The 24040-nt window shown below is 40.6% G+C and overlaps 1 protein-coding gene across 1 annotated transcript; it reads right to left on the minus strand.

The window, feature by feature from the left end:
* Nucleotides 1-4576: 4576 nt before the first annotated feature.
* Nucleotides 4577-14979, minus strand: LOC145096270 (putative mitochondrial protein AtMg00820). Its single transcript, XM_079034024.1, has 2 exons — nt 14862-14979; nt 4577-4947 (listed from the first exon to the last, which is right to left on the minus strand). The coding sequence occupies exons 1-2, from the start codon at nt 14977-14979 to the stop codon at nt 4577-4579; spliced, it is 489 nt and encodes a 162-aa protein (XP_078890150.1).
* Nucleotides 14980-24040: the final 9061 nt, after the last annotated feature.

Here is a 24040-nt window from a genome sequence, read left to right on the forward strand (position 1 = left end):
TTACATACTTGTTCAAGATCTAATCGATCTTCATAGATTAAAGGTTGTTTTAAACTCATCAAAGCTTATTCCATACCTACTTCCAACTGAACTTTCCAAGGTCAACAAGTTTGCCAATGGATTACCAGCGGACTTTGGTCTGATAGTCAAGCAAGCAACCACTTTGAAAGCCACCATCTGGGCAGCCAAAAATGTTGAAACCCAAATAAAAGAAAAGGGTCTGGAGAGAGCTGAAGTTGGAGAGAAGATGAAACATGAAGGGTCTTCAATAATCAACAAAGAAACCAAATTCTCGAAATCTGGAGGAAGAGATGAAGCTAAGTGGTGCGAGAAGTGTAAAAAGAAACATTTCGGGAAGTGTAGCGAGGATATGACTTGCTACAAATGTGGGAAGACGGGGCATTACGCCAACAAGTGCACATCCAACAAAAAGGTGTGCTACGGATATAACGAGGAAGGGCATATTTCTAGAGACTGCCTAAAGAAAAACGCACTGCCACAGCCAAGGGCATTCCACATGATCCTCGACGAAGCGAATCAAGGATGAGGAATTTATATCCAAGGATCAACTTATGATGTAGCCAATTAAAGGCATAGTATAGGGAGAACTTGAACTTTTGTGTAATCATTTCAAGTTATAATGTAAACCTTGGTTTTGATATTTATGTGATATTTATGGTTTTAATACCTGATGTGTTAAATGATTGTGTGATTTTTGTATAGTGACTTGGTTCGACTGAGAGACAATACTTGGGACGAGTATGGGTAGGTGTGAAAGGTAGTAGATGCATATACTACCAGAAGCACAGGACTCGCACTTGGATCAGGGAAAGTCACAAGGTTACCAAGAAGTTAGTGATTGATTCCATTTTATTCTGGTATGTCATTACCATTGTTTCGGTAATGACTAGTAAGATGGTTCTTGTTCTGACCCTAGTGGTCATGTTTAAATTTGAGTTCGACTACGAGGAGTATGTTACGTGGTCTAGAGGACCAAGTTAGATGTAACATCTGACTTAAGTCAGAAGGTTGAAGTTAATGCGATTGATAGTGTCGCGCTCGTTGTTAAAAGAAGTTTGTAGGCAGAAATGCTACATGCTGAAATGTGATTATATCACATTAGAATATGAAGGAAGGTATATTCCATTTTGGAATTTAACTCTAAGAGACCCGAGTCTAAGCATTACATCATTCGATGAGAGGTCAGTAGAGCACGACCCATCGGTTTGTTACAATAGATAAAGGAAAGTATTTATCCTGAGAAGAAGAAGGAGTCCATAATAACTACTTATTTGGTAACTCGAAGGTTGCGATTGAAAGTACAACATAGTACGATAAGCAGAGGCAAGATTGAGCATCGTTTGCGATCAAGAAATCCATAGAGTTAAATACTCTTTCGAGGAAACATAGAATTTACGGTTATTACCTAGGATGAAGAGATAGCGTATGGAATCATTATACAAGTTCTATTTTCATTGATGATTCCGGGACGTAATCATCCTAAGGGGAGATAATTGTAACGCCCGTAGATCAGGGCTAGTCAATTTAGAGACGATAGGCGTCAAAAATGAATTTTTGATGAAAGATTATTTAGAATGAATAATCTTAACTAAGTTATAGTATATGTTACAAGGTTTTCGTGCATATAAAGAACGCCAAAATCTGAGTTATAACGAAGAAGTTATGACCTGTCGAAGTTTCGCGACAGAACCAGCACGACACAGCGCGACGTAAAAAGTGAATTTATGTTAGAGCGATATTTAGCCTTAGTGATCTAAACGAAATTTGTAGAGTTCGTTAAAGCGTGAGCGTGCATAAAAAGAACGTCCAAATCTGACTTCGTATGAGGAAGTTATGATTTTTCTAAGTTTCAGCTTAGCAGTATGCAGCCCGAATACTCGATTTGAGATCGAGCGGTTTTTAGCCAAAACAATCTTAACGAGAATCGAATATCTTGTCAATTGTAGTGAAACGATAAAAAGATAGGCGAAAACGGACGTCAGATGAAGAAGCTATGAATTTATAACGGAGTTTTCTAGTCCCGGCCTACTAAAAATAATATAATAAAAATAAAGTCAAAATTAGCCAACGGAGTCTAAACGAAAGTTGTAGAGCGTAGTCTCACCTACGCGTGGATATAAAGAAAGTCGAAAACGGAGTTCGTATGCAAAAGTTACACAATTTAGAAGTTCGACGAGTCAAATTACGCCCTGCGTAATTTGAGTACGCCCAGCGTACTCAAAGGGGTGCAACTTGTCTGACCAATACTCGAGTGTCACCAGTCGACGCACGCAATGACGTCAAAGTACGCCCTCTGTAACTCGAGTACGCCCCGCGTAATCCCAGACCCTCATCCTATAAATAGAACTCGAAATCAGCCATTTTCTCTTGTTCAAACTCTTTCTTCTCTCTAGTTTTTGCCTCGTTTTGCATGCCGTTTATACCCCGAAGCCCCGGTAATATTTCCGAGCCCCGAAGCAAGATCCGAAGCCCCAAGGATTTCGAAGAGCGTTATTCCCGAGCCGAAGCGCTGCCCGCGAGGAGCCGGTTTTTGTGAAGATCTTCCAAATCTACGGAGAAACATTACTTCTGCAAGCCGTAGTGCTGCCCGATCATCTTCTGATCAAGTGAGTGTATAGTCACTTTCATCTTACACATAAATATGAAGTATTTTATAAAATACGTGCTATGTGTTATATATTAATTATCTATTTGAGATGGATTTGGAATTGATGTTTTTATACGGGTGTTAAATGATTTAAATTGTGTTTGTATTTATATCTACAAAAATGTTGGGTAGAACATGGGTAGATGGAATAGTTGGTGACGATGCGACTTCGTACCTATTGAGTAAGCCTTGGTGACGATGCGACTTCGTGCCTATTTGATAAACCTTGGTGACGATGTGACTTCGTGCCTTTTGGTGTAAACCCAGGTGACTATGAGACGTAGTGCCTATTGTGTAAACCCTGGTGACTATGAGACGTAGTGCCAATTGTATGAACCCTGGTGACTATGCGACGTAGTGCCTGTTGTATAAACCGTGGTAGCAAATGGATTGTGTGTCAGTACCTTAGGTAAACCCTTAGGAATGAATGAAGAAAGTATAATCGATTCTTAGGGTAAAACCTTAATAAATAAAGAAGATAATGGGGATGGGTATTTGGGTTGATTGTTGATAATTGAATATAATAAATGTATTATTGTGGGTTGAAAACCCTATATGATCACCAGGCTCCCAAGCCTGACCCACTCAGTTTTCTTTGTATCATAGGTATCAATACGAAGACATATTTCACTGAGAGAATAAAGAAGATGTAAATCATTAGTGTAAATAAATGTAAGTTATGTTTATGCTTATGTGTCTGTATCGGAACATGACATCCCGAGATTTTGTTATATAATGAAAATACTTTTCTTTAAGAAATGCTTTGATAAATTCTTATCATATTTTTTTTTTATTTTGGGGACAAATTCCGCAACAATTTTCTTTAAACGATTACTCTGATTTTAAAAAAACAAAGCATAAACAAATCGGTCTTTTCTGGCCATGAAATTGGGGATGTCACATGATCTTTGATGAAATAGTATCGAAGTGCAATATGTTTTGTTTTAGAATATTTAATTGGATTATGACAAATGCAAATTTCACTTAGAGAATCACAAAATAAAGGATTATGTTCATGTTAATCGCATAGTCACACAAATGACTTTGAATATAGATCACTTGCGAGTACATACAACATCATCAATATACTTAGCCTCCATTGTAGATATCAATACACTTGTTTGCTTCTTTGACTACCAACTCACAAGCTTCCCATCAATAAATTTACAACCTCCAATTGTACTCTTCCTATCCAATTGGAAACCCACTAAATCCGCATCTGAAAATGCTTAAATAAAGAATCTTTTGTATTTTATAGATACCACAATCCTAAAGTTGGAGTGCGATGTAAATATTGAAATATATATTTTGCAACTATGATATTTGGTTCTCTTAGGTTTGGTTGGTACCTGGCATAATTACAAACCGAAAACAAAATATTAGGTCGACTTGAATATAAATACAACAAGGAACCTATCATGCTTCTATATGTCTTCAAATCACTTGTAGGATTCTCCAACGAAGGACTTATGTGTGTGCCACATGTCATGGGAACCTTAACATCTGAACAAGTAGTTATACAAAAGCGCTCAAGCAAGCTGTTCATATAATTTTCTTGATTTATAAAAATTCCTTCTTTGCTTTTGAAAATGTTCAGTCCCAAAAAGTAGTTAATCTTACCCATCATACTCATATCGAACTGAATTTTCTTTAATTCTTCAACTTCCTTTGACAATGAAGGGTCGGTAGAAAAAAAATTATATCAACATAAATGTGTACAAACATGAGATGATCTCTAACTCTCTTTTGAAATAACGTGGGATCAATTGATCCTTTCTTACATTTAGTGATTTTCAAAAAATTAGTCAAAGTTGCATACCAAGAATTAGGTGTTTCTTTTAACCTATAAACAACTTTGTCAAGGATATAAAAATGATTAGGAAACTTATCATACACAAGTCCAGGTTGTTAGTCAACATAGTCATCCTTTTCGAGTACACCATTAAGGAATGCACACTTCACGTCCATTTGGTACACATTAAAGTTCTTGTGAGTTGCATACACAAGAAAAATCCGCATTGATTTGAATATTTCAACATGAGCAAAAGTTTCATCATAATAAATTCCTTCTTGTTTAAAATAACCTTTTACAGCTAACCTTGCCTTATTGTGAACCACATTTCCTTCTTTATCAACTTTGTTTTTGAAAATCCATTTTAAACCAACCACAAAAACATCATCTAGTTTAGGAATTAACCTCCAAACTTTGTTAGTTTCAAATTCAATTAATTCAAATTGCACTGCAACAACCCAATCAGGATGTTCAAATGCAGTCTTGACTATTTTTTGTTCAATTTTAGAAATAAAAGCATTGAATATGAAAAACTCTTGGTGAACATTAAGAACTCCATTTCTTTCTCTAACTTGTCCTCTTGTTAACACACCAAAATTAGGATTACCAAGTTGTCACACCCCAAAACCATGAACGGCGGAAACGTTCTGGGGCGGAGGACGTCATGTACAGTATCACAACAATGAATAATAGTAACAAGCAACAACATCATCCATTGCATTAATAATATAAATTCATACATGTGTGTTCTGTCAAGTTATATAGACACAAAAATATACATATCAAAATAAAATATGAGTCTTGAACGAACTCCATCTTCTCAAAATCTTGTCACCTGCACCTGTCTATTGGTCACCTGAGAATACAAGTTATTTTGAAAGCGAGTATCAGCTTAAAGCTGGTGAAATCATAAGTATATTAATGTTTGTGTTTGTATGAAGGCATTTGTAAGATGTTCTGTAAGATGTTTTGTATAATGTTTTGTAAAATGATTGAACTCTCCTAGAAAGCCCTATGTTTCCTACTAACTGTAGCTTTCTACCACGGCATCTAGTGTCTGTGCGTGTGTCTCTTGTTAGAGTGTGTGTTTTCCCAATTCCGACTATCATTAACCAAAAATATAGTTTTTACATTACCGTGCATCGTGTGAATATTCACGAAGTGAATGTAATGGGAAAATATTATAGTACTGTAGTATTTGTAATAAGTGACTACCGTTGTACTAACTACCTTAAAACAAAAGGTGTTCAAAGTAACATGTGATCGACCTGTATCCTGCTACCGACTCTAGTAAAACGACGATGTAAGACAACGTAAGAAATGACATTTGGCACCCGTAGACTTGCAAGTCCCACTGTAGCGAGCAGCAAGGTGTAGGATAGTCAATCTAGTATAGATCTATATGCAAACTCATACGCTCCCCAGTTAAGGAGATTCGGGATACAAAAACGGTCATGGCAGGAAGTGCCATGACCCGTCTGATGGTTCACATAACTGCATGAATATACATGTAATGAATGTGCTAACTGAAAAGTTTACTCTTTCTCTGTCTAGCCTGTATGTACTGAAATGTTCTGCGTGTGCTAGCTGTAATGTATATTCTCTCTCTATCTAGCATGTATAGTAATGTACTGACTCATGAATGAACTGAATCATTGTATGTTTCATTGTTCTAGTAATAGTATTGCTATCCTCTTGTGCTACACCTATGGTAAGTTACTAGTGATGTAACTGGTACGTATGAACATGGAAGTATACCCTTGCTACCCAAGGGTATTAAATGGACTGGAAGAACCTTTATGACTATATATGTACACATGATATATAACTAATATTTAAACGACCTTCGGACGGATACCCGATACCTTACCAGACCACATCCCAACGGGGAAAAGGAAATAAAGTGAGCTGGCCTTCCTAAGCCTTTTAAACATTGCTTATATAAGTATACATACATAGGCATGCATTTGATAATGAGTATAACAGAGCTTAAGTAAACATATTTGATAAGTATAAGAATTTGTAAAACAGTTTGAAGCAAAACAGTTTGATAAACAGTTTGAACAGTAAGAAAATCACTGGCTTTGTTGTTATTAATCACATGTGATTGATGTAATAACTATAAGTATTCGACTTGTATTCCCACCCATAAAAGAATTTAAAAACATTTAAAACATTGATTAGGGGTATGAACTCACCTGTAGTGAGTGGTACGGATGAACTGAAGATGTAGGATTGCTAGGTGTCAAGTGAAATCTTGAACACACTCAATGATCCTAGTTAACATATAATATCACATATATGTATCCAATTAGTCTTTAAACATATAATAAACAAGTCAAGACACCCTAGGACATGCTAAACACCTTTTACAAGTGTTATAAGTCTCAAGGATTGCATCTAAGTGTTGTAGGGAAAGGCTAGTGTGATTGGGATTCAAGGAACACTCCATTAGGGAGTTTACGGTTTTGTGGTCATAACCAAAAGGGTTTACGGTCGTAAATCCTTGGGTTTACGGTCGTAAGATCACCCTCTTTGTGACCATTTGTTGTTTGAAGCCTTCTAAGCTAATCCAAGCATTCCTACTTCATGTTTAAGCCTTAGGAAGTGTTTTGTGGCATCTATACATTCCTAAATGGAGTTTATGATCCATGGACCATTTCTCCATGAGTTTACTACCGTAAACTCTTATGGACTAAGGTATTTTTATGTTTTCAAGTCCTAAACACTTCAAGGTAATAGCCTACGTTAGATTCTAGGCAAAAGGAAGGAGTATGGGACATTTATACACCTTTTGGGGTGTTTACGGTTTTGGGAGATCCCCAAACCATAAACACACATAAATGTGAGTTTTTTGTGCTTTTTGTGTGATAAACTCATCAAGGATGGATCTAGACAAGTCCCTAAGGCATTGTGAAGCATCTAGGCACCCTAAGGTACCCCTTTGCACCTTACTTGGTGTTTACGGTTTTGGGAGCCTCCCAAAACCGTGAACACCTTGTTCGTGGTGTTCTTGGGACTTTTCCTTGATATTAAGATGTATAGCAAGCTTTAAATGACTCTAGGATAGAAGTACTTACTTTGTGGAAGCTTGAAATGAACTAAAAGTCCAAGAACACTAGTGTGTATTCTTGGTGTTTTGGAAATCTAATCAAAACACAAAAATTGATGGATGAAAAGATGTATAATCACTAGTAGTTATGATACATCAACTAATCAAGCCAAGAAGTGCTTACGTTTTCGGGAAATCGGGTGAAAACCAGGATGATAATTGAGAGTGTTTGGAGTTTACTCTTTAGGGTGAAAATGAGAAGTGATGTGATTTGAGGAGTAAACTCATGCTGAAGCATGAGTTTACGGTTTTTGGGGTAGTTTATGGACCAAACATAAAAGTTTGGCCGTGAACTTCTAAGCTATGTGGTATTCGCGGTTTTGAAATTTCAAGACCCGAGACGGCACATCCTTTCACCCGTTCGTTCAAAGAATAAATATTATAATAGTCAAACGAACCTTAAATTTGTTAAAAAAAACAAATAGAACTGAAATTGACTTATAATATGAAGTGATTGACTTTTAGGGTTTGACCAAATGAAAATTTCGGATTGTCACATCATCCCCTGTTAAAGGGAATTTCGTCCCGAAATTAAAGTCTAAGCCAATAAAGTATTTACAAATAACTAAGCGAATAGATGAGGATATTTCAGATTCATCTGATCCTCGCGCTCCCAAGTGAATTTCGGTCCTCGCTTGGCGTTCCAGCGAACCTTCACTATCGGGATACGACTTTGTTTCGTTTGCTTGACCTCTCGGTCCATGATCTCTACTGGTTCCTCCACGAAGTTGAGGCTCTCGTTGATCTCGATCTCGTCGAGTGGAATAACAAGAGTCTCGTCGGACAGACACTTTTTCAAGTTCGATATGTGGAAGGTACAATGTACGTTACTAAGTTCGCGCGGTAAGTTAAGTTTGTAAGCTACAGGGCCGATTCTTGCGAGAATCTCAAAAGGCCCAATGTACCTTGGATTTAGCTTTCCAAGCTTTCCGAAGCGTATCAAGCCCTTCCAGGATGAGACCTTCAATAGAATATGGTCACCCACCTGGAATTCCAACAGTTTCCTACGTTTATCAGCATAGCTTTTCTATCGGTCTCTGGAAGCTTTCAATCGTTCGCGGATCTGAACGATCTTCTCCATCGTTTCCCGTATGATTTCCGGACCTATGAGAGTGCTTTTAGGAACTCGTCCTTTAGCTAACTGGGTATCACCCACCTCAGCCCAGCACAAAGGGGATCTGCAATTTCGGCCATAGAGGGCCTCGAATGGAGCAGCCTTTATGCTCGTGTGATAACTGTTGTTGTAGGAAAATTCGACAAGGGGTAAATGAGTATCCTATGATTTCCCGAAGTCTATCACACAGGCTCGCAACATATCTTCCAAGGTTTGGATAGCTCTCTCACTTTGCCCGTCGGTCTGTGGACGGTAGGCTGTACTCATGTCCAGCCTAGTTCCTAGGGAACTTTGTAAGGACTGCCAGAACCTCGAAGTCAATCTATTATCTCTGTCCGAGATAATGGATAAGGGAATAATGTGCAGTCTTACAATCTCCCTAATGTAAGTTCTTGTAAGTTTCTCCATCTTGTCTGTTTCTTTGATCGGCAGGAAGTGTGCAGACTTGGTCAGTCTATCGACGATGACCCATATGGAATCAAGTCCACCCGTCGTCTTGGGCAAATTGGTTATGAAATCCATAGTTATCCGCTCCCACTTCCATTCCGGTATCTCAGGCTATTGTAGTAGACCGGAGGGTTTCTGGTATTCGACCTTGACCTTTGTGCAAGTAAGGCATTTACTCACGAAGGTAGCAATCTCTGCTTTCATGTTAGGCCACCAATAAAGATTTTTGAGATCCAGATACATCTTATCTGAACCCAGGTGCACGGAATAACGAGTGTGGTGCGCCTCATTCATGACCAAGTCTCTGAAACCACCGAGTTTTGGGGTCCAGATCCGGTCCATGAAATAGTAAGCTCTGCCACCCTTAACCTCCAAGTTCTTATCCGTCCCTCTTAGGGATTCACCCGCCACTTTTTTAGGCTTCAAAGCGTCAAGCTAAGCTGCCTTAATTTGTGTGGACAAGTGTGAATGGATAGTCATAGTCAATTATTTGACTCTATGACCAAAATATTCCTTCCGAATCAGGGCGTCAGCTACTACATTGGCTTTACCCGGATGATAACGAATTTCGCATTCGTAATCACTGAGTTGCTCGACCCACCATTGTTGTCTCATGTTGAGCTGCTTCTGGTCGAATATGTGTTGTAAGCTCTTGTGGTCTGTAAAGATAGTGCTTTTCGTTCCGTACAATTAATGTCTCCAGATCTTCAGAGCAAACACAACTGCTCCTAGCTCAAGATCGTGGGTCGTGTAGTTGACCTCATGTGTCTTCAGTTGTCTCAAGGCATAGGCAATGACCTTACCTCGCTGCATCAGAGCACATCCGAGTCCTTGATTTGACGCGTCGCAATAGACAACGAAGTCTTCTATTCCTTCGGGAAGGGATAGTATTGGTGCGGTGCACAAGGCGTGTTTGAGCGTTTGAAATGCTCTTTCCTGTTTCTCTTCCTAGTCAAAGGCCACGCCCTTCTGGGTCAGTGTTGTAAGAGGTTTTGCTATGTGGGAGAAGTTCTGAATGAACCTACGATAGTAGCCAGCGAGGCCTAGAAATTGACAAATTTCTGTAGGCATCTTCGGTGCTGACCAGTTATCAATGGCTTTAATTTTGGAAGGGTCCACGTGTATACCGTATTCGCTAACCACATGCCCTAAGAATTCGACTCATCGAATCCAAAATTTGCATTTTGAGAACTTCGCGTAGAGCTTCTCCGAACATAATGTTTCAAGGACTTGTCGCAGATGTTGACTATGCTCCTCCTTACTACAAGAGTAGATAAGTATGTCATCGATGAAGACGATGTCGAACTGATCCAAGTAAGGACGACACACCCTATTCATTAAGTCCATGAATACAGCGGGCGCATTGTCAATCCGAAAGGCATCACAACAAATTCATAGTGCCCATAACGAGTTCGGAAGGCTATCTTTGGAACATCCTCCCCTAGCACTCGTAGTTTGTGATATCCAGATCTCAAGTCGATTTTTGAAAAGAAGTTCGCCCCTTGAAGTTGGTCAAATAAATCGTCGATACGAGGCAACGGATAACGACTTTTGATGGTCAGCTTGTTGAGCTCCATGTAGTCGATGCACATACGAAACGATCCGTCTTTCTTCTTTACGAACAAGACTAGAGCTCCCAAGGGTGAGAAGCTTGGTCTTATAAATCCCTTGCTGAGCAGTTCGTTAAGTTGACCGGACAGTTCTTGCATCTCTGCAGGTGCTAGACGATAGGGCGATTTGGCTATGGGGGTAGCCTCTGGAACTAAGTCGAATTGGAACTCGACTTGACGTTGCGGAGGTAATCCTGTGTGAGAACCTGAAATTTTCATTCGGTCAAACCCTAAAAGTCAATCACTTCATATTATAAGTCAATTTCATTTCTATTTGTTTTTAACAAATTTAAAGTTCGTTTGACTATTATAATAATTATTCTTTAAACGATCGGGTGAAAGAATGTGCCGTCTCGAGTCTTGAAATTTCAAAACCGCGAATACCACGTAGCTTAGAAGTTCACGGCCAAACTTTTATGTTTGGGCCAAAAATTTCTTCAAAAACCGTAAACTCATGCCTTAAGCATGAGTTTACTCCCCAAAGTGCATCACTTCTCATTTTCATTCTAAAGAGTAAACTCCAAAACACTCTCAACTATCATCCCGATTTTCAACCGATTTCCCGAAAACTTAAGTACTTCTTGGCTTGATTAGTTGATGTATCATAACTACTAGTGATTATACATATTTTCATCCATCCATTTTTGTGTTTTTGATTAGATTTCCAAAACACCAAGAACACACACTAGTGTTCTTGGACTTTTAGTTCGTTTCAAGCTTCCACAAAGTAAGTACTTCTATACTAGAGTCATTTAAAGCTTGCTATACATCTTAATATCAAGGAAATGTCCCAAGAACACCAAGAACAAGGTTTTCATGGTTTTGGGAGCCTCCCAAAACCGTAAACACCAAGTAAGGTGCAAAGGGGTACCTTAGGGTGCCTAGATGCTTCACAATGCCTTAGGGACTTGCCTAGATCATTTCTTGAAGTGTTTATCACCTAAAAGAACAAGAAAACCCTCATTTATATGTGTTTACAGTTTGGGGATCTCCCACAACCGTAAACACCCCAAAATGGTGTATAAATGTCCCATATTTATTCCTTATGCCTAGAACCTAACCTAGACTATTACCATGATGAGCTAAGGACTTGAAAACCCCCAAATTCGATAAACCTTAGGAGTTTACGGTAGTAAACTCAAAGGAAAATGGTAATAGGACCCTAAAATCCATTTAGGAGTGGAATGGTGCCCTAAGTTCCTTCCATGGTCACATACATCAAGTAGAAAAGCTTCTAGGGACTCTTAAAGCTTCAAACAACAAATGGTCACAAAGGGGGTGAGCTTACAATCGTAAACCCAAGGGTTTACAACCATAAACCCTTTTGCTAGTGACCACAAAACTGTAAACTCCCTAATGGAGTGTTCCTTGAACCCCAAACACACTAGCCTTTCCCTACAACACTTAGATGCAATCCTTGAGACTTATAACACTTGTAAAAGGTGTTTAGCATGTCCTAGGGTGTCTTGACTTGTTTATTAATTGTTTAAAGACTAATTGGATACATATATGTGATATTATATGTTAACTAGGATCATAGAGTGTGTTCAAGACTTCACTTGACACCTAGCAATCCTACATCTTCAGTTCATCCGTACCACTCACTACAGGTGAGTTCATACCCCTTAATCAATGTTTTAAATGTTTTTAAATGTTTTATGGGGGGATACAAGTAGAATCATGCTAGTTATTATATCAATCAGATGTGATTAATAAGCAGCATTCAAATGATTTACTACTCATTTGCCGTTTTACCAAACAGTTGTATTCAAATGAGTTTCATAAACGTTTTATATGTTTAAAACTCCTTATTAAACTGTTCATTATACACTATATGTTTCACTTCAAACTCATTTACAATTGTGTTTCAAACAAATGTTTCTTTATACTTAAACTGTTTTATCAAACAAATGCTTTCAACCCGTTTCATAGATTGACATCAAGTCGATCTTTTCTTGGATAGTAATCATGTTCAAAGGCTTTACAAAACTTATTTTATGCTTTGATATTGTCAATTGCATGCCTATGTATGTATAGTTATATAAGAAATGTTTAAAGGACTTAGGAAGGCTAGTCGCTTTATTTCCTTTTCCCCGTTGGGATGTGGTCTGGTAAGGTATCGGGTATCCGTCCGAAGGTCGTATAAATATTAGTTATATAAATCATGTGTACATACATAGTCATAAAGGTTCTTCCAGTCAGTTCAAATACCCTTGGGTAGCAAGGGTATACTTCCATGTTGATACGTACTAGTTATATTACTAGAATGCGAAATCATACCACGAGTCAGTTCATTCATGAGTCTATACATGCTAGATAGAGCGAGAACACACATTACAGCTAGTACACTCAATACATTACTATACATGCTAGATAGAGAGAGAATACACGTTACGGCTAGCACACGCAGAACATTACAGTACACTACTATACAATTACATAGATACGTTTACATGAGTACGTTTACATAAATACGTTTACATGATTACGTTTAGATGATTATGCTTATATGAGTACGTTTACATAAATACGTTTACATAAGTGCGTTTACATATACAATAACAGGACAGACATCACTCGGTGCTATAGCATGGAACGATTTCAAGATCTAACTATACCAATGAATCACAACGCATTGTGACACATGATTAATTAGAGTTTAGCATTATGACAATAAAAAACTCCTAAAGTCTAGAATATATGTATTATGTATATGTAAATCAGTACCACAGATAAGTTGTCACCAAGGTAATTTGAGTTATTTTTTTTTAAGTTAGGTTTGAGGATCTTTAGCTTAGGTTAAGTCTTTAGCTAGACTATAGTACTCCATGTTTCTCTTTGACCTTTGTTGTAACACCAAAAATTTTAAAAATAAAATTTTTCATTTAAAAACCCAATTATCTCATTTCAAAACCACATATTCCACAAACATCAAGTTATCAAAACACATGTTCCAAAACTGTTTCTAACACAAATCCAGGATCCTCCAAAAACATATCTCCAACTGAAGCGTGTGTACAATCAAGTCGGTGCTTTGCCGTTATCCTAAGAGGTACCTAAAACACATAACACATAACAAGGTAAGCACAAAGCTTAGTGACTTCCCCAAAATACCACACACATCACATTAGCCACTCGAGGCTAACTCAATACGACCCTTTGGCCAATGTGTATCAGTGGAGACCCTCCTGTCCTACAACTCGGGTGGACCCTCCTGTCCTAACTCAACAAGCTCATACTAATAATACTCAGCATAAATCACAAAGACATAATGCATGATATATCAAAATACTCAATATAACACATAAGACCCTCCGGTCACACATAGATACCACTCATGGTAAGTATAGTGAGAAAACTCACCTCATAATCAAGTAACTAATAATCTCATACACGAATCTCGAACTAGCCTCCACCTAACACATAAGATAATAATCTCTAATCAACACTTAAATCACAACTTGAAATAAACTAGGTAAATCTCTCTCTCAAACTTATGGAATGGGTAAAAGACCATTTTACCCCTCCACGGTCCCCATACTCCCTGCCTTGACCAAACCCTAAAGTCAACACTCGTGTCAATTGTCCATGCTGACTCGACTCGCCGAGTGCATCTATGTGACTCGCCGAGTCCCCCTTGTTCCTTCAAAACCTCGCGAAAACCCAACTCAACTCGTCGAGTTGTCTCATCAACTTGTTGAGTTACCCATGTACAGACTCATCGGGGAAAACCCTAGCCGACTCGTTGACTCGGCGAGTCCCTTCAGTCTGAATTCTCATTCAGTCGTTTCAAGGCAGATCTACTACTCCACACTCTAGATCTAGGCTCCCAAGGCTCGAATGTCACGTAAAGCTTCGATCTTTACGTTCATGCATGTCATATTTTCCTCTAAAATGCCAATACAACTCTAACAAGGGTGTTTTAGTACAAATACTCTTATATGGCTCCATAAAGGTGGGACCTTTGGACTCTATGGACCTCACAAGGTCCATATCTTAAGTCTAGACCTCCTGTTAGACTCAATGCACTCAATATCCCAATAAATGGTGGTAAAAGCCATAATCTTCCATAATCATGAGATCTAACCCATAAGATGAGAAAGGTGTAGGATTTTTACCTTCCACAGAAGCTCTGGTCGATATAGCACTAGATCCAACAGTTCCTCCTCGTTCCTTGCTGGATAATCTCCTCTTTTCCTCAAAAGATGCAATAGAATACTCAAAGATTAGCCCCATAACTCTCTTAGCTCACTACACACATTTAGGGTTTCACTCAGGGGTGTTAAGCAGCTGATGAGGTAGAAATGAGGTTGTAAGTTATCTTAAATAGGCCCCAACCCCAGAGATATAGGGTTTCACCTCACAGCACCTACTCAGCGAATCAGCTCTCTGACTCGTCGAGTCGGTCATTAAACCCACATGACCAAATCAGACTCTACTCGACGAGTTAGACTCATAACTCGTTGACTCACTCATGAAACTCCAAATAAATAAATAAATAAATAAATAAATAAAAGAAATACATGGGAGTCGGGATGTTACAATTCTCCCCCACTAGAATCATCAGACTTCGCCCTCGAAGTGAGGCTCCGGAAACAACTCTGGATACTACTCGCCCATCTCAGACTCCGGCTCCCAAGTATACTCGGATCCCCTCTAATGTTGCCAATGGACCTGAACCAGGGGCACCTCATTGTTTCTCAAAAGCTTCACCTTCCGATCCAAAATCGCAATTGGCCTCTCGATATAATTCAGGCTCGCATCCACCTGAATGTCCTCTAAGGGTACCACTACCATCTCATCGGCTACACACTTCCTCAACTGAGACACATGGAAAGTGTTATGAACTGGATCAACTTTGATGTTAGCTCTAACAAGTAGGCCACTCTACCTACTCCAGCGATCACTCTGAAAGGAAAAATGTATCCGAGCCCCAGCTTGCTCCGTTTCCTGAATCGAATCACCCATGTCCATGGGGATACCTTTAGGAGGAAAAAATCTCCAACCTGGAACTCTAGCTCGGATCGTCGCTGATTTGTATAACGCTTTTGGCGACTATGGGTTGTCAGTAACCTCTGCCTGACTTGCTGAATCTGCTCATTCGTCTTTAGCACTATGTTAGTGCCACCCATCACTCGCTACCCTACCTCTCCCCAGCAAATGGGAGTCCGACACCTCTTCCCATATAGAAGCTCAAAGGGAGGCATACCAATACTCGAATGATGGTTGTTGTTGTAAGAAAACTCAACCAAGGGAAAATAAGTGTCCCAACTTCCCCCGAAGTCCATAACACATGCACGTAGAATGTCCTCAAGCGTCTGAATCATCCGCTCACTCTGTTCATCTGTTTGCGGATGGTACGGGGTGCTGAAATGCAACCGGTTACCCAATTCCTCATGAAATTTCTTCCAGAACCTAGAAGTAAAGTGCATATCTCGGTATGACACTATCGAGGTTGGCACTCCATGTCGAGCTACCACTTCCCTCACATAAATCTCGGCCAGTGTCTTTGCAGAAGAGCTCTCACTGATAGCGAGGAAGTGAGCACTCTTCGTCAGTCGATCCATAATCACCCACATCGCATCAACCCCACGCGCAATTCTTAGCAACTTGGTGATAAATTCCATAGAAATATGCTCTGACTTCCACTGAGGGATCTCTAAAGGCTACAAAGGACCATGTGGACGCTGGTGCTCCGCCTTAACCCATCGACAGCTCAAGCACCTCTCTACAACCCATGACACGTCCCTCTTCATACAGGGCCACCAATAATCTCTCTTCAGGTCCAAATACATCTTAGTGGCCCCTGGGTGGATCGAGAATCTCAATCTATGTGCCTCCTCCAACAATATACGACAAGCTCCACCTGTATACGACACCCAAATCCGCCCATGGAAAGTCATAAGCTGACGACTGTCTGTCACAAACTCGAAAACCTGCCCAATCACATGCTCTCTCTTATGGTTCTCCGGTCTCACAGCCACCACTTGATCCTTTTGGATGGTCTCTAAGAATGGAGTCATCACTGTCATCCTCATACACATATCTCGGATCAGAGCGCTCTCGGCACTGTGACTCAAGGCATCGGCTACCACATTAGCCTTGCCTGGGTGGTATAAGATCTCACAGTCATAGTCCTTCACTACATCCAACCATCTGCTTTATCTCATATTCAAGTTGAGTTGATCCATCAGGTACTTCAGGCTCTTATGGTCTGCATAAATGGTACACCGGACGCCATAAAGATAGTGGCGCCAAATCTTGAGGGCGAACACCACCGCCCCCAACACCAAATCATGGTTGGGATACCTCGTCTCGTGAGGCTTTAACTGTCTCAATGCATATGCTATCACGTGACCCCTCTGCATCAACACCACACCCATCCCTGAAATAAACGCATCGCAATAGACCACGAAGTCCTCTACTCCCTATGGAAGGGATAACACTGGAGATTCGTACAACCTCTAGCGAAGAGTCTTAAATGATACTTGCTGATCGGGCCCCCAGACAAAAGTAACACCCTTCTGGGTCAATCGGGTGAGAGGAACTGCAATCTTGGAGAAATCCTTGATAAATCTCCGATTGTAAACGGCCAACCCCAGAAAACTCCTGATCTCGGATAGGGATCTTGGCACCTCCCATCGCATAACTGCCTCAATCATGGCCGGATCGACCAAGATCCCATTCTGACTAACGAGGTGTCCCAAGAACTGGACCTCTCGTAACTAGAAATCACACTTGGAGAATTTGACGCAAAGCCTCTCTGACCTCAAAACCCCAAGAACCTCTTGTCGATGCTCTTCATGCTGCTCTCTGGACCTCGAATACACCAAGTTGTCGTCGATGAACACGATCACCGACCGATCCAACATAGACCTACACACTCGGTTCATGAGATCCATGAACAATGCCGGTGCGTTGGTGAGCCCGAAAGGAATCACCACAAACTCGTAATGCCCATAATGAGTTCTAAAGGCCGACTTTTGAATATCCTCCCTGCATACTCTCCTCTGGTGATATCCATATGTAAAATCAATCTTGGAAAACCAAGATGCCCCTTGCAACTGATCGAATAAATCATCGATCCTCGGAAGTGAATAACGGTTCTTGACCGTCACCTTGTTCAACTCCCGGTAATCTATACACATCCGGTGTGAACCATCCTTTTTCTTGACAAAAAGGATCGGTGCTGTAACGCCCGGGTTTTCAGGGCTAAGCATTTTTGTCAATGTAATAGTCTAGGTCAACTCTTGTAACTCTTTTTGAAGTAATAAAAGATGAAATATTTGAGTATTATGTGAATTATGTGTGTTTATGTGTTTATTATTTAATTATAAATATATATATAAAAATAAGCGTCAAAATTAAACTGTGAGATAAGCCCTATATCTCTACATAAAGTTGTAGAATATGTCTCAAGGTTTTCGTACATATAAAGAACGCCGAAATCCGAGTTACAACGAAGAAGTTATGGCCCGTCGAAGTTTTACGGCAAAACCGGCACGGCACCGGGAAGCGTAAATAGTGAATTTACGATAGAGTGAGATTTAGCCTTAGAAATCTAAACGAAAGTTGTAGAATATGTTAAACTAAGAATGTCGATAAAAAGAACGCCCAAATCTGACTTCGTATGAGGAAGTTATGATTTTTCTAAGATTCGGCTTGGCAGTGCACGGCCCGAAACTCGAATTTTAGTTCGAGCGGTTTTTGGCTTACGTGACCTAAATGAGAGTTGAATATCTCATTAATAGGAACTCAACGGTAAAAAGATGGACGAAAACGGAGTTCGTATGAAGGAGTTACGAATTCTTCGCGGTCATTTAACAGTCTAAATGCCTCCTACTGTTAAATTTGAGATCGGTCATGAATTAGTCGACGGAGTCTAAATGAAAGTTGTAGATCTTGATTTTACCTACGCGTGGATATAAAGAACGTCGAAAACGGAGCTCGTATGCGAATGTTATGATTTTTCTAAGTTCGAAGGCTGATACGCGATAGGGGGTGGCGTGGAACCACCAGAATTGGACACGTGGCACCACCAGAAGGTCACCACATGGACCAACTCGGCGAGTAGGTCCCCCCTACTCGGCGAGTCCATCAGATTTTTGCACTATAAATAGAGGTGTCGGGCATTCACTTCTCTTCACACCTCAACCCTCTTCTTTCTCTCTCTACACTCTCTCTCTAAGCCTCCTTAAGCCCCCTAAAGCCTAGGTAAACCCCCTAGCACCCGAAGGAAGCCCCGAGGCTCTTGGAGTCCCGAGAAAGAGCTTTTCGGCTCGAGAACGCGGCTCCAGCGAAGCCCGGTTTTTGAGAAAACCCGCTGTAAGTGAGCTACGCCTAACCTATCTTTAGTTTAGCTTACGTTTTAATATAGTAATGTTATTAGGACCTTATAATAAGTACTTGGGCTATTATTATGGGTTATATAAGTACCGTTTAACGCTTATATAATAATAATAATAGCTAGAATATTAATTCATCGCGGTTATCGTTAGACTAAACCCTAGTGGTGTTGGTACTAGGTTTTATCGAAGGAATATCGTTTTGAGAGTATCGAAGCGCTGTCCGAGTGCTGAGTCGCCACCTAATCAGGTGAGTGCATGGTCCCTTTCAACTTACACATAGATATGAAGTATTTTATATAAATTACGTGCTATGTGTGCATATTATCTGAATACTTGCTATCTATGCCGGATGAACATTGTTATACATGTTTTCAATGATTTAAACTGTATATGTATTTTATATCTACGAAAATGTTGGGGTAAAACATGGGTAGATGTAATAGGTGATGTGTGATAAAATGATGAGAGGTCTCGATGTTGATGTTGTTGTTTCTGTCATCTAGCGGAGTATGGATGACGACCACGGACTCTTCTAGACAGTCTAGTGGAACACTAGCAGGCTCGCAACCTGTAGGTGTTTGTGAACGATGTGTTCACCGGTGTACTCCATCCCCCACATGGTTGCCTTTAAGACATTTATTGTTAAGGAATCCCCTTAGCAGTAGTGTCCGTCCCGATGATGATCCTTAGGCTAGGTCCCTTATGATAGGTGTTTAGGGACGTAAAGTGAGGATAACGGGAACGGGTAATCGGGTTATTGTTGATTGATGAAATTAATAAACTTATTTATTGTGGGTTGAAAACCCTATGTGCTCACCAGGCTCCCAAGCCTGACCCACTCAGTTTCTTGTATTACAGGTAGTGGCGCATGAGCATAGGTGTGATGTTTTGGACGAGGGACGGATATAGGCCTGTAGATATGAAATAATGTAGTAAGGCTTATATTGTACTGTTTATGCTTTTGATCTGTACGAACATGACATCCCAAGTCTTTTAATGAAATACATTTCTATGGAAATGCTTTTGATAAATCTTTATCATATATTTGTTTTGGGACAAATTCCGCAACACTTTCATTTAAAATGTAACTCTGATTTTTAAACAAAGCATAAACAAACCGGTCTTTTTCTGGCCGTGATTTTGGGGATGTCACAGTTGGTATCAGAGCATTAGTTTAAGCGAACTAGGAATTTGTAGGATTTCTAGACTTAAACTTAGAATGCTAAGCGATGATTGTGAGGTGTGAGCACTAGCTTATTTTAGGAACTCTGCCTAAAATGCCCTTATGTGCTAAATGCTTTGTGCATGATATGCTGTTATTTGTTCGGATCTATGGTCTTTTGCCGACCGGATCTGGAAACCTTATGTGTTTTGGATTCTAAACGTACGACTACGATATTAGAACTAGCATGTAAACGTTTCGGAGTGATAAGGACGATTTAAACGTCTATCCTAAATAAAGATCTAAATTCACCTTATTTGGTGTATAGATCAAGATGGCAAGGACCCGTAGCGGAAACGTGAACGCGAATGAAGATAGGAACCAACCCCCAGTGGTTCAACAAATACCTGTTGTAGAAGAAGTTGCACCTGAGCCAGTCACGATGGCCGGAGTGCAAGCGATGATCCAGGCTATGTTGGATCGTCAAATGGAGGAAACTAGACGTTTGCTCCAGCAAAATCGAGAGGAAGGCACTATTCAAATCGAACAGCCCGAGTTGAACGAAGGGCAGACTGAGGAAGGAGACTACAGTGGAACTGTTGGTCAAGTCAACCAACCAATAGTTCAAGAAAATAACCAAGATGACGGATTCGAGAGAAATGGATGCAAGTACAAGGATTTTCAGACTTGCAAGCCATCGACTTTCACGGGAAAGGAAGATCCAATCGGAGTCATGGATTGGATCTCGGAGATGGAGTTAGCTTTCATGACATGCGGTTGCAGAGGGAAGCTACAGACCACGTTTGCAGTGCGTCAGTTTCGAGGAGGCGCTGTACGTTGGTGGAATACTTTGGGGAAGACTTTAAGCCCCAACAAACCCCTGGAACTGACATGGGCAGAATTTCTGGTACAATTCAAACGAAAGTACTGCTCAGCTCAAAACCTGCTCGAGCTAGAGAACCAGTTTCTAACCCTAAAGAAGGGGAGCATGTCAATCGATGAATACACGAACAACTTCACTGAAAAGATGGAATTTGCCTTGCGTCTTGTTCCGGATGAGCTGACGAAAATTGATAAGTACGCAAAGGGATTACCATGGGAGTACGCGGTGCCAGTGCGTCAGGCACCTACTTTGGAGGCAGCTATCTGGGCTACCAAGTCTGTGGAGGATATGATTAACGGAGGAGCTGCCAGCAAAGTCGAGGTTGGCGAGAAAAGGAAATTTGACGGATCCTCAAGGTCCGGTAAGAAGGGTAGATTCTCGAAGTCTGGTTCGAGAGGAGGAGGATCAGAAGCGAAGTGGTGTGACAAGTGCAAGAAAAAGCACTCTGGGAAGTGTGACGGAGGGGTCACTTGTTACAAATGCGGAAAGCTTGGGCACTATGCCAATGAATGCACGTTCACTAAGAAGTTCTCTTATGAGTGCAACGAGGAGGGGCACATTTCAAGGGATTGCCCGGAGAAGAAGGAGACGGGAAGACCCAACATACCACCGAAGCCGAAGGCGAGAGCCTTCCAGATGACGCTCGAGGCTGCAAAGGAGGCAGCAGACGTCGCTTCAGGTACCTTTCTTGTAAATGGTTTGCCTGCAAATATACTATTTGATTCTGGAGCCAACTACTCCTTTGTGTCGCATAAATTTGGTGGGAAATTAGCATTGCCTGTAGAAAAACTAGATGATGCCCTGATTGTAGAAGTTGCCAGTGGCAAATTCGTACCTGTTAGTAATCGTATTAGGAACATCGTCATTGACCTAAACGGAAACGAATTCCACGAAGAGCTATTACCCATAGAGTTAAACGGTTTCGACATCGTTTTGGGTATGGATTGGCTTAGCGCCAACGATGCTGAGATTCAATGCCGAAAGAAGATAGTAAAGGTAAACCCACCCGGAAAAGAATCATTTATGGTGTACGGGGACAAACGCAGAGTGAATTCTGGAATCATCTCCCTGATTAAAGCCAAGAAATGTTTGTCAAAGGGATGTGCATCATACTTGGCATTCGTAATCGATGCCAAGAAGGAGAAGAAAGAGGTGCAGAATATACCGGTTATGTGTGATTATCCGGAAGTCTTTCCCGAAGATCTTCCCGGATTACCACTTGATAGACAAATGGAGTTTCGTATAGACTTGTTACCAGGAACGACACCGATAGCAAAAGCACCTTACCGATTAGCACCGGCGGAGATGAAGGAGCTCATGACGCAACTTCAGGAGCTGTTGGACAACGGTTTCATTTGACCTAGTTCATCACCCTGGGGAGCTCCGGTGTTATTCGTGAAGAAGAAGGACGGAAGTATGAGAATGTGTATAGACTACCGAGAGCTGAACAAGGCAACGGTGAAGAACAAGTATCCATTGTCGAGGATTGATGACCTATTCGATCAGCTGCAAGGTTCGAGCTACTTCTCAAAGATCGATCTTAGGTCAGGATATCATCAGCTAAAGGTGAGAAAGCATGATATTGAGAAGACTGCATTCAGAACGAGATATGGACATTATGAGTTCTTGGTTATGTCATTTGGGCTAACCAATGCTCCTGCAGCATTCATGGATTTGATGAATAGGGTTTGTAAACCATTCCTCGATAAATTTGTGATAGTGTTCATCGACGACATTCTCATCTACTCGAAAAGCCAAGAGGAGCATGGCAAGCATCTACGGGAAGTATTAGAAGTGTTGAAGAAGGAGAAGCTTTTTGCAAAGTTCTCCAAATGCGACTTTTGGATACGGGAAGTTCAATTCTTGGGTCATGTTGTTAACCAGGAGGGAATAATGGTTGACCCTGCAAAGATCGAGGCTGTGATGAAGTGGGAACGTCCAAAGAGTCCCACGGAGATTCGAAGCTTTCTAGGATTAGCCGGATATTATCGATGATTTATCCAAGGCTTTTCTTCGATAGCTGCTCCATTAACAGCTTTGACTCATAAAGGAGCTACGTATACGTGGAGTGAGAAACACGATGAGGCATTCGAGAAGCTAAAGAAGAAGTTATGTGAAGCACCGATACTTTCTCTACCCGATGGAGTCGAAGATTTCGCGGTTTATAGTGATGCTTCTGGAGTCGGGTTGGGTTGTGTTCTGACCCAAAGAGAAAAGGTGATAGCATACGCATCTCGACAATTGAAAGAGCACGAAAAAAACTACCCCACTCATGATCTGGAGTTGGCAGCGGTAGTTTTTTCCTTAAAGATATGGAGGCATTACCTCTACGGCACGAAGTGCAAGCTCTTCACTGATCATAAGAGTCTCCAGTATCTCTTTAATCAGAAGGAGTTGAACATGAGGCAACGATGCTGGCTAGAACTTCTCAAGGACTACGACTGTGAGATACTTTACCACCTAGGTAAAGCAAATATTGTTGCTGATGCTCTCAGTCGGAAAGTCAATCTTGAAAGGAAAAGGCCAAGAGCGTTAAGAATTAAAGTCGTCTCGATGATTGTGGAAAGTATCAGGAAAGCTCAAGAAGAAGCTTTAGAGAAAAATGACCGAAAGGAAGAACGTTTAGGAAGAACGTTAGTGTTTGGTACAAACAGTCGAGGACTGAAGGTATTCCAAGATCGAATTTGGGTACCTAAGACGGGAGGAATAAGAGATCTTCTGATGGAAGAAGCACACAAGACCATGTACTCGATTCATCCCGGTAGCACTAAAATGTATAGGGACCTAAAACCCTACTACTGGTGGCCGACGATGAAGCTCGATGTTGCGAAGTATGTGGCCGAGTGCGTAACATGTGCGAGCGTTAAGGCACAACATTAGAAACCGTATGGGAGTTTAGAACCT

Source organism: Lactuca serriola, chromosome 3, assembly GCF_051521515.1.
Source record: "Lactuca serriola cultivar US96UC23 chromosome 3, Lser_US96UC23_V15, whole genome shotgun sequence".
Lineage (NCBI taxonomy): Eukaryota > Viridiplantae > Streptophyta > Magnoliopsida > Asterales > Asteraceae > Lactuca > Lactuca serriola.